This window comes from Myxocyprinus asiaticus, chromosome 23 (assembly GCF_019703515.2).
Source record: "Myxocyprinus asiaticus isolate MX2 ecotype Aquarium Trade chromosome 23, UBuf_Myxa_2, whole genome shotgun sequence".
NCBI lineage: Eukaryota > Metazoa > Chordata > Actinopteri > Cypriniformes > Catostomidae > Myxocyprinus > Myxocyprinus asiaticus.
In genome coordinates this window covers 30,927,324-30,939,695 of record NC_059366.1, presented here as the reverse complement: position 1 = coordinate 30,939,695, position 12,372 = coordinate 30,927,324, and the positions used below count along the sequence as shown (strand labels likewise).

Below are 12,372 nucleotides of genomic sequence, written 5' to 3'. Positions count from 1 at the left end.
CAGTTGCATGATCAATGACTGTAGTATGCAGGACATCAACCACATCCTTCAACAGCTCCCATCTGCAAATGCTCTAAATAAGGTCTGTATATCTTCGCTGAAGGAATTGCTTTATTTCAGTGGGTCACTGTTGTCAATAAATTGAGTTTTGGGCTGTTTTAGCTATTGTATGGCCACATTGTACTTAAAAAATGCAGCAATATTCACACATAACCACAGTAATTTTCATAAATGATGATGATGGGATTGCCAACAACTACAAAATAACACCACCACAATTAATGTCAAGAATTCCATTCCACCAACACATTATGTTTACTATGAAGCAACAGTGGCATTGTTGGTCTTCACTAATTGGAAACACTTGGAGAACATATTGAAGAAAACAGAAGTAATAATGAAATCCAGATGGGTCCGATATGTTGCAAAACAATTCTGAAATCTCACGCACTTCATTTCCATCACATAGCTTTTCAACAAAAAGTGATTGTCAAATTAATATTACTAGGGAACATCCCTCCTAGTGTGAAATTACCATTTATTTGTGGTTTAGCACTAGATAACTTCTGCAACGGCAGTCATAGGTTATAATACCAACAATGCCTAGAATAGCCAAACTTGCTAATTATGTTTTTGCCCAAAAGTTTGGCTTTAAAGGCTTTCTTTCTCTTGTACAAGGCCAAATGGCTTTCCATGCTGTCACAAGAGCCCATGAGGAAGCCAATATTTACTCTGCAGTAAAAACAGAATGGGAACACTCTACCCCATGTGCCATAGCTTTGGCTGTAAAGTCACTATTTTTTTTCTTCAACTGAAATCATCCACAGAGTGGCCACAATGACAACTGGAAACCTCAGAATGTGTAAAAACAAAGTGCAGGAAGACAAGCTGCTGAGCTGTGCTGAAATATGAAGTATGCTCCAGTCTGCTTCCAGGATCTGTGCTTTAGTTCTTCATTATTGAAATGACTGTGAATATGAATATTTAAAATCTGAAAGGATGATCTAATATTTATTTGTAAAAATTAGTACAGTAATAGAGTAATACATGTCTGATACATCGAAGATCATAACCATAGCTTATATTGGAGCTTTCAATCAAAGTAAAGGTTAATATTTTATAGTGTAATACAGTAGTACAGTGATAGGATCACCTTTTCACAAAGCCTGCTGAAAAGTAATACAAATAAATCAAATGTGATCAAACTAAATGGGAGGATTAACCTCCTTAAAAGCTCTGATGTGCTCTACAATAAACAGTTTAAGACATTATTGTGCAGCTAATTATTGTGCTGTAGGTTTGCATTAAGCTCAGATTTGTTACAAAACAGTACTAAAATATCACAGAATATTGGTCCATTGCCATTGTCAATCCATTCTCACATTTGTTGCTTAATATTGTGCAATTGATGACTGAAGATGATTTACTGTAAGCAGTTCTTTCTCCATTACATGTGTAAGCAGATACTTTCTCTGCTGTCCAATGTCGACATATTGGTTTCCATAGAATTTCGCCTGCTGGCAGACTTTTAGAGGCTACACATACAGATAAGAAGGCTGTGGTATGTAATCTCTAAGCATCAGTCCTATTTCTTTGGATTAACTCTTTCTGCTCTGACCTTATGACTCTGTTGACACCTGGTAATAAGATGTGTTTTTGGTGATCCGACCACAAAAACCACATTCGAATTTGAAAAACGCATATGACCGCATCACATTCAAGTTGTAAACGCTAATCCATCCTGTATGCGTCCCGGCAGCAGCGAAGGGCCTCCCCTCACCTGTCAGTCAACTGCTGCACTAAAACAACAGTTTAAACTTTACTGGTTACGAGTGGTTTAAAGGGGAAAAAAACATCCAATAGAAAAATTAAAAAAAGTGGATATATACACAAGAATGAGAACTTCACAGATCTTCTTCAGTGTGTCTGATATCAACATGCAGGGATTTACGAGAGGCACGAACATCTGCAGCTCAGTTTAATACAGGTAATCCACTAAAATAACATGACAATTCTGCTTGAAATGTTGCTTTTGTGTTTAGATTAAATTTCAGCTGCATCTTGGAGAAATAGAGTGCAGTTTTTTATGCATATTCTTTGTCTTTTCTGACTTTGTTACACTTTAATGTCATGGATTAACACACTGACATAGTGATTGATGTATGTCATCATGAAACAGAGTCCATCCCCTCCAAATCTGATCACAAGTGGTCACAGGAGACGCATTTACATGACCAGGTGCAAACAGCAGTTTGTCTCACCTGACCACGTCGGATCACGAGACGCATCTTAATTCCAGGTGTAAATGGGGTCTATATGAACTAATAGGTAAAACAGCTTGCTTTAATCAGAGAGTCCTGATAACGAAACATCAGCGGTGAGCTGGCCACATAGAGAAATTAAAAGGCACTTTGCTAAAATTTATTTTAAAGTGTCTGTCTAGTGGCCTCTCTCACAGCTACTTAAATTTGACACAATGCAATACTGTTGAGTTGAAACAATGCAATACTTTAAGAAAACGTCACATATTTCAGTTCGGGTAATGAAGTCTTCAAAGCATAAATTTAGACTTTTATGCACTTGGTTTGAGGCTGAATTACTGTATACAATATAAATCAATGAAATACTGCAAACATTTTTGGAATTAATGAAAAGCAGCTTAAATTAATGACTAATACGTACACACATTTTTGTCTTTAAAAAAAAAAAAAAAATACTACCACACATTCAAGGCAAAGTGACTAAGAGTTCGAAAAGGCTATGTTATCAGTGTTTTAAGCCAAAGAAATGGTAGAAAAATATAAATCAGATCACACAAGGACATTGCACAGTTAATGAACATTTGTAACATATTTTCTATGATGTTTTCAATACTCAATTAGTGGAACAAGTGCTCGTCCTATATCAGACACACACATGATCAACATCAGAAAAAGTCACACATCATTTCTACCCTCAAAAACACATATATTGTTGCCTTACTCAGGAAACAATTGCAAGTCTTTAAGGATTCATTCGTGAAGAGGTTTCGGGTTGCTAGTGGTTACCATGAAGGAGTGAGATGCTCTGCAACACTTCCAGCCAGACTTTGTAACAGAAGAGGTACTGTTCCTGACATCAGAGAGAAGAATGGCATTGTCAAAACCTCTTGAGATAATTTATTCATCTATACATTCAGAGGAAGGGTAATGCATAAAATAGTTGCACAGGACAAGTTTTCTTCACAGCCCCATTTTGATGCTAAATAAGGTATTCTTGAATGTCCATATTTACTCACCTTGGTCTGAATCATGCCATGCCGCTGAAGTCTCATCTCCTTGACTATGTCACTTATGTTGATCTGTAAGAGCAAGACAGTAGTACAAACATTTGCCCGATCAAAATGAATGTTCAGTTTTATGTTGAAGTGGATCTATAAATAACTATAAATATAAAGGAAGACTGGTAAAATATTTCAGAGTAGTGGTAGACCTATATAGTTAATTCAACACCCAATGGCGATACCAATAAGTAGAGAGTAGGGTGGCCAATATATTGCTGGCTAATAGCAATTGAGATGTTCAATTGCTATTATTCATATGCAATTATGAAAAATAAAAAATGCAAATATTAATAAAAAAAAAAAATCACCAAGTATTTGAAATCACATTGTGAATTATCCATTGGCAAGGCTGTTTTTAAATTTAGGAACTGACACAAAGGAGAGCTAATGCTGCTGTTAAAGGTTAAAATGCTGCAATGTTCTCATACTGATAATTTCAAAATGGGCAAATATCGTCAACATCAGCTAGCTGATATATTGGTCAAAAGTGCCTTTTATCATGTTGTTTTCACGTTACAGAATTCGTGACCATTTAAACACAGAATAATTTATATCAACATGCAATATCTTTTTTGAGCCTTTAATGTAAGTGCTCATGCTATACTTGCATGAAATACTCACACTCAAGTCTTTCTCAATGAGACTTAGAATGACATCAGTGCAGATAAGAACCCCAGCTCGGCCAATGCCTGCACTGCAATGGACCGTGATTGGCCCTTTAGAGTGTACAGCCCTCATGTAGCGAATGAATCGCACCAGCTGCTCAGAGGAGTGGGGCGTGCCATGGTCAGGCCATGTGGTGAACTTCAGATGCTTCACAAAGTGAATGTCTCCACTCTGGAAAAGTACACACAGTTCAATAATTATGTGATTGGAATTTTAGAAGATATTGATTTGAGAAAACATCGTGATTCCACTTAAATGCATAGCCTCACACACTGCAAAAATCTCTTTCACAATTAGTATTTTTGCCTTGTTTTCCAGTAAAAATATCTAAACATCCCTATGGGGATAGTTCACAAAAAATCCAAATTCTCCCATCATTTACTCATCCTCATGCTATCCCAGGAGTGTATGACTTTCTTCCTTCAGCAGAACACAAAAAAAGATTTTTAGAAATATATCTCAGCTCAGTAGGTCCATACAATGCAAGTCAATGGTGATCAGACCTTTGTAGCTCCAAAAATCACATAAAGGAAAGATAAAAGTAATCCATATGACTCCAGTGTTTAAATCCATATCTTCAGAAGCGATATGATAGGTGTGGGAGAGAAACAGAACAATATTTAAGTCCTTTTTGTACCCCTTAATCTCCACTTTAACTTTCACTTTCAGATGTGAAAGTGAAACTAAACAGGCATCACATGTGACTTTCAGATGTAAAAGTGAAAGTGGAGATTTAGAGTAAAAAAAGGACTTAAATCTTGATCTGTTTCTCATCCTCACCTATCATATCACTTCTGAAGATATGGATTTAACCACTGGAGTCTTATGGATTACTTCTGTTTCCTTTATGTGATTTTTGAGCTACAAAGGTCTGATCATCATTCACTTGCATTGTACGGACCTACTGAGCTGAGATATTCTTCTAAAAATCTTTGTTTGCATTCTGCTAAAGAAAGAAAGTCATGCACTTCTAGGATGGCAAGAGGGTGAGTAAAGAATGAGAGAATTTTCATTTTTGGTTTAAATATCCCTTTAATACAAGATACATTTACTTGAGAAGCAAAATTGTGTTTGATAAAAAGAATCTATCTTAAATTACATTTATTTTTCTAACCCCATATCATATGAATTTTATTAGATTTTCTAACAAAGATTATATATATATATATATATATATATATATATATATATATATATATATATATATATATAAACTCTTTGCAAATAGGGTAAGAAAAATAAACTTAATTCAAGGTATATAATCTGAAATAATGTCTTATTATCTTGTTATTTTGAATCTTAAGTAAAATTATCTTGTTTTAAGGATTTTAAAATATTTTTTACTGAAAAACTAAACAAAAACACTGATTAGGAAAATAATTTTAATGACGCATTATTTCCATCCTACAGGTACACGCTTCTAACCTCTTTTTCCACCATTTTGATGATCTTAATGTGGAAATAGCCAAGCATCTGGTAGTTATCCAGGATGAGCTGGTAACGGCTCGTTTCTTCGGGAACATTGAGCTTCTCAGGCCAGTACTTGTGGCATTTGACCCGGCCACGTTCCACCTCCTGTGTCATCATGGCAATAACATCGGTCTTGTTCTCCCATACCATCTGCCAGAAGTTATCCTGCGTGCCAGGTAATGGGCCTTGAGAGGAGATGTAGAAGAACTCCTCTGTGCCCACCTTCATACGAATATAGCTGGCATTGATGTAGTCCTCTTTCTCTCCAACAGGAACACGTGTTTTATCATCTGAATGTTTAAAAAGCAGAGAGAAACAGGGATCGTATCTTGTGATCAATTAATCATAATATGCAGAATCATACTTTTAATTGAGCATATCTTCTGAAATTATAGATGTATTCGCCTCCTATCGTGTGGCTTTAGGCAAATATTTTAGTACATTTGAGCTTTAACAAGTATGTACAGTGGCCCCCAAAAAGTGGACACTTAAGACACACTTATAAATGTCTGAATGTCAATGGATTAGGTAAAAAATGATCAAACCAAGAGGTATCTGCAAATGAAGGATTTTCTCAAACCTAACTTCAATTCTCTTGGCCATTTTTACAATTATTTTTAAAACACAAATTATTTTTGACATTGGTCTTAATGAAATATTTATTGGATGTACTGTATGAAGTCAGTTCCCCTCAAGTTCACACAGGTGTTTTAGTAAAGGAACCACAGATGTAGTTAATCTCTTTAACTATGGACATATTCCAAAAACATTTGACAATATTCAAGTGTCTTCATTTTGAACATGCTTATATAAATGCTTAGCTTATATCCATTGCTTTATTATTATTATTATTATTATTATTATTATTATTATCATTATAATTATTATTTGGTCAAATTAAAACATTTGTTTGTGCCATCATTCTTTAAAATAAATGCCACTTGGTTTGACAGTCTGTTATCTAACACAGAAAACTATCATACATTTTAAAGTTTGGCTTAAGTGCCCAGATACCTTTTGGGGCCTCTGCATTTATTTTGCAATATTGTAAGATAAGAAAACAACAGTTAAACTCTGTGACTGCTCCATTCCCCTAGGGCAACTTAAACATTGAGTTCTCGAAATATCCTGAAGGTATGCAATTATATTCTTTCCAGATTCAAGCAAAATCTATGCATGAGCAAACAAACATAGTTCTCATGCACTTACTATCAAATGTATTTTTCCCAAAACACAAACAAATTTTAATTTAAAACCCAGGTAGAAAATTTACAGGAATGTAGAGGCCCCATATAATGCTGTTGTTGGCTTCGAAAGCCAACAGTGTTATAAATCTAGCAAGAATGCAATGTTGTTGGCTTCCCCATAGAAAAGAAGGAACAAATTGTCCCAAGTTACAGCAAATAACTCCAAATAAATGAAACAAGCTTGTCTCAAGGTCATGCAGGCTAGCATTCCTGAGGAGTGAACACAGGGGAGCAGGGTGAGAAGATTGTTCTAGAACAGAGGTTTCGACGGGTGCGTCGTGACCCAAATATGGATTGCAGGTCTGTTCTAATAGGGTTGTAGACAGCAGAGAAAAGCAATGCTACACAGTAATCAAATTCAACTAATCATATAATTTTGCATAGTTAGGATGTCAAAATAATAATAATACAAGCTAGAATCGCTACTGGGCCGAAGAGTAGATCGCTAGCTACACAGTAATACGTAACACCTTTGCGTTTTGTAGTAACAACTAAAATACAGTTGGAATCAATTAATACTAAGTCCTGTAATTAATAATTGCAATGTGGTACAATTTTGGTTTCAATATCAAGTTCAAATTGAAATGCAACGCAATTGTACATTGCCATACATTGTGAGAGAACTTGCTGTTGTTAAATATGTAGCTAGCGCCTAGCTATATACAGCTGGCTTGCTATTCAGAAACCCGTTTTTGTAATGTAATTCAATACCGTGATAATACCGTATACAGTGATAAAAGCTACAGCAATTATCGATACTGTCACATGCTTACTAAGGAGGTAGCCAAATTAGGCAAATGCCAGCGTGGACAGGTTGCATTACATGCCCTCATCCTGAAAACCATGAAAGGGATAGTTTGCCCAAAAGCAGAAATTCTCTCATAATTTACTCACCCTCATGCCATTCCAGATGTGTATGACCTTTTTTCTTCTGCAAAACAGAAGAATATCTCAGCTCTGTAGGTCCTCACAATACAAGTGAATGGTGACCAGATCGCAGAAGGTTCAAAAAGCACATGAAGGTAGCATAAAAGTAATCCATATCAAGGTTCAGTCCATATCTTCAGAAGTGATATAAGTGTGGGTGAGAAACAGATCAATATTGAAGTTCTTTTTTTACTATAAATCTCCACCATTGACCAGCCCCAACCAGTAGGTGGCTGAATGTGAAAGTGAAAGTCATTTCCACACCAGAATTTAGAAGTGAAAATTTAGATTTACAGTAAAAAATCAATAAAAAAAAGACTTAAATATTGATCTGTTTCTCACCCATACTTACCATATTGCTTCTGAAGACATGGATTTAACTACTGGAGTCATATGGATTACTTTTATGCTGCTTTTTTGTCCTTTTAGGATCTTCTATATTCTGTTCACAATTCACTTGCATTGTGAGGACCTACAGAGCTGAAATATTCTTCTAAAAATCTGCATTCGTGTTCTGCAGAATAAAGAAAGTCAAACACATCTGGAATGGCATGAGGTTGACTATATGATGAGAGAATTTTCATTTTTGGGTGAAATATCCCTTGAACAAAAATGCAGTTTTACTAGAATATGGTTTGTGGCGACCACACTGTTTTTTTTGTGTGTGTATGGTGAATTATTGGCTGCCAAAAGCATGAAACCCTCGAAAGAGACATTTCTGATATTGTCCGGCCTATGCAGTTTTTGGTAATATTAATACATTTCAATGTTTGATTTTAAGAGTATTTTTGTTTACTTAGTAAGTTAATGTAATCAAATTACTTTTGTGTAAATAAGTAATGTATCACATTACATTTTAAATTACTGAAATCAGATTACAGTTGCTGACTTTTAATTAAGTTAATTAATTTTAAGTACATTAATTGGGTTACACATATTTCTAAAATAATATTTAGAATAATGTATTTAAAACATGAATTATGTTCATAGTATGTTGGCATTTCTATGACAGTGTGTGCTCCCTAATGAGTCACTGTAAGGAAAATTAGTGGTGCTGATTGTGTGTGACTTGTGTGCGACAATGAACAAGGAGGAAATCTAGACCTTATCTTTTTAATCTGATGAGGAAAAAAAACTTTTCTGTGGAAACTTAAAAGTGATGTAATGAGTAATGTGATTTATTTTCAATGAAGTAATAAGTATAGTAATCTGATCACAATTTTTAGAAAAGTAATTTGTCATTTGTAATGGATTCCATTTTTTTAGTAACCTACTCAACACTGGTCACCAATTGATGTCTAATGTAAAATCTGGCTTCTGAAGCCACACTGGTCAAAAACCACTGCTCTAGAATACTTCCAGGATGGCCATGTAGATTGATATAACTGTGTATATTCAGAGTACCGAGGAGATTGTTGTTGTGTTGTCTCATGAGGGCAGACTTGAAGGTGTCCCTCTAACAATATTTTACTGTTAGTGTACTGATGGCCCTGGGTTTGCCTCTAACTCTCTACAAGGGGGGCTGCTTGCGAAAACATGTTCAACAGCTCGGAAGAGGAAGGGGTCTGAAAAATGAAACTAAGATGGAAGGAGAGAAACGGGGGGGCATATGTGAGGGGAAGTGTATGTCGCTGGGAGTAGGTAAATTCGTGCAGAGTGGCTCCCACAATGGGTGGCATCAGGCTTCCTGGAGAAGTTTGCGGCCTTTGAACTGTCTCCAGCAATAACAGTGGTTAAGTCCCAGGGGCCTCACACTTTTCAATCCTGGGCGCTTTATTCGGGGAACAGAAGCCCAGTGAGCTGCCGTGATAATAAACAAACACTCCAGGCCAGGCGAGGGCCAGTCTGCCTCCCGCCAGCACATGAAGCGCCGTATTGTGCCTCTTGTGCCTCTTGTGAACAGAGACCCCCTCTCTTCAATACAGATACAGCCCACTCTCCACATACACTCCACCAGCCCAAAAATCACACTCTACATTCTGACCCCTCACACGAATGGATGTTTCCTATTAACAGTGAAAGCAGATCTGTAAGTCACACATCTCCTGTTTGACTTTACGTTTGCAGCATACTGTGTTATGCTTTAAACAGAGGGGGAAAATAAATGCCCCCCCCCACACACACACACACACACACACTTAACAGCAGCAAAAACTGAGTGAGTACAAACAGGATAACAGTGGCTGTGGTTTGAAAATGCCACCACATGGGTAAGGAGGCCCGGAAAGCCACAAAGAGGTGTCAGATAGAGTGTGAAATATACTTCTACGCCAGCAATGCAACCTGATCAGACACCCAGGAGTAAATAATTAGGGATTGGTTACATTTCATTTAATTGCTGTGTCATGTGTTCCACTGTTTACTGGTAAAGGTATACAGGGGCCTTTCATTGTGTCTGCTGTTGTTTCAGACTGAACAAACATTCTTTGCTCTGTTGTCTTCATGGTTTCAAAATGGTGTGAAAATGTGAAGCATAGAAATCTCTTTTATGAGAATTGGGGCTCACAACTGGCAATAAAAATCTTAACTAAGGGGACTAGTAAAAGAGGGTTTTGGGGTGGATTATGGGATAAGCAGAAGGACTTACAGGGAAGGATATCTCTGTATCTGTTCTTCTCACGATTTTCAGGTGCTTTTCCAACCAGGCAGTTGTCTGAGGGTTTCAAATGCTCTAAGGCCTATTAGGAAAAAAAGCAATACATATTCTTCTATTTACGCACTTGAATCATTCTTTAACGGAAGTTTGAATGTGTATTATAGACACTGGATTGAAACAGATTATCAAGAGAGGGTTTTATATGAACAGACTTACAGTATATGAAAAACACTACAAGAAAATAAATCAGAGGTTGGATTTGTTTGCTTGTTTTAGTCACTCAATGTAATCATGTTGAGATAGATGTATCTCACCAAAACTAGAGGATCTTACCATAAACTCTTTGATGAGGTCTTGCTTGTCCAACTGTTCTAGGGCCTGGATGAGGGCTTTGACACGGGAGCCAGAGTACTGGCCATTCTTAGAAGGGGATATCACTGCAAGACTGACAAGCTCATCTTCTGACACGACTGGTCGACCTTCATGTAATAAAGTGATCATATACAAGAGCTTCAAGGATCCATAAACTAGGTATAGGAAGCACACAAATTAAGAAGCCATTTCTAAAAAATTTCACTAATGCTCATTGTCTCACAGTAATATAATAATATTAAAATCAATTCTATTTAAAGGTGCACTCAGTCATTTTTTTCCCCAGTAAAAAATGTTTTACTCCTAAAGAAATTAATTATTATTTTGAAACATATGTATAAAATTATGACCACTCACATGAGATGAGGACTCTAGTCATATCGGTAACCTTATAAAAGCTGTTTTATTCTACATGGGGCACCCTCGTGGGGGCTGCCATTTTTTAATAACATGACCAGCTGAATACAACTTGCTTAATCTCAGTAACTGTCTTGTTATTGGACACTCTCACTCTTGGATTAAATTAATCATGGCTGATTGTGAATATTTGATTTCTACAATGGCATCTGAAAATGATTGATTTTGAATGATGCTGCATCCACACCACTAGGTGTCACTGTAAGTCCAAGATGACACAATCCAAAAGTTACTTTAACAATAAATATTTCAATTATCAGTAACAAAATACATTAAAATACACTATAAATTATTAAAATAAATAGAATTAATAAGATGATAGTTAAAGGTGAAGTTTTTCATTACTGTGACTATAACGGATAGAAGGGTCTGTCTGCGTCCTGCAAGACTACTACAATACACAGCTACTACTAGGTGCGCCCACATCAAGGCACATCCACTAAAAGTTATGCCTCCCTTCAAATAACCTGAAGTGCATAAGTCTCGCAACCACTGAATGTCACATTCATAAATTGTGTTTGTTGTGTTTATTTTGAGTCCCACAGCAACCCTACACCTATAGCTGTCATTACCCTTAAACCTAACCTCAATAAGAAAAAATAAAAATAGAAGAATGAGAAGTTTGTAAAATTATTATTTACCGCTACTAAAGTTATATTCAATGCAATCATACCGCTGAATCACTAGGTGGCGACAGTGAGGAGACAGGTCATAAAAATGAAGAGGAGAAGAAGCTAGCAGTTCTGCTAAGCTAAGCAGTGTGCTAACCTGTTAACTTGTGAGCTAACAGGAGAAAACAGAAAAGAGAAATGTCTAATTTCACAATATCTTCAGTTTAATAATGTGATATGTTTAAAAGTTATTCTTTGTTATATTTACACAGTTAAAGGGATAGTCCACCCAAAAATGAAAATTCTCTCATGATTTACTCACCCTAATGCCATTCCAGATGTGTTTGACTTCCTTTCTTCTGCAGAACAGAAATTAAGATATTTAGAAGAATATCTCAGCTCTGTAGGTCTTCACAATGCAATGGGTGCCAAAATTTTGAAGCTCAAAAATCCACATAAAGGCATCACAAAAGTAATCCATATGACTCGAGTGTTTTAATCCATATCTTCAGACACTAAATGATTTGTGTGGGTGAGAAACAGATTCATTTTTAAGTAATTCTTTTTTTTATCATAAATTCTCCTCCCTTCCCAGCAGGGAGCAATATGCACAAACAATGTGAATCACCAAAAACAGAAGAAGAAGAATGGGAAAGTGAAGTTGAGATTGACTGAGCAGGGAGGAGAATTTATAGTAGAAAAAAAAAAAAATGTTGATCTGTTTCTCTCCCACACCTATCATAT

The 12,372-nt window shown here is 36.1% G+C and overlaps 1 protein-coding gene across 1 annotated transcript in view; it reads right to left on the bottom strand.

Moving 5' to 3' along the window:
- Positions 1-1,004: 1,004 nt before the first annotated feature.
- LOC127413787 (tyrosine-protein phosphatase non-receptor type 13-like) overlaps positions 1,005-12,372 on the bottom strand; it is a 44,099-nt gene continuing 32,731 nt past the window's right edge. The window contains exons 42-47 of the mRNA XM_051651210.1: positions 10,562-10,707; positions 10,220-10,310; positions 5,414-5,748; positions 3,944-4,159; positions 3,278-3,340; positions 1,005-3,111 (exon numbers count right to left, since the gene is read on the bottom strand). Coding sequence (XP_051507170.1) covers positions 3,037-3,111; positions 3,278-3,340; positions 3,944-4,159; positions 5,414-5,748; positions 10,220-10,310; positions 10,562-10,707 — 926 coding nt within the window. The 3' untranslated portion in view covers positions 1,005-3,036. The remainder of the gene's footprint in view (positions 3,112-3,277; positions 3,341-3,943; positions 4,160-5,413; positions 5,749-10,219; positions 10,311-10,561; positions 10,708-12,372) is intronic.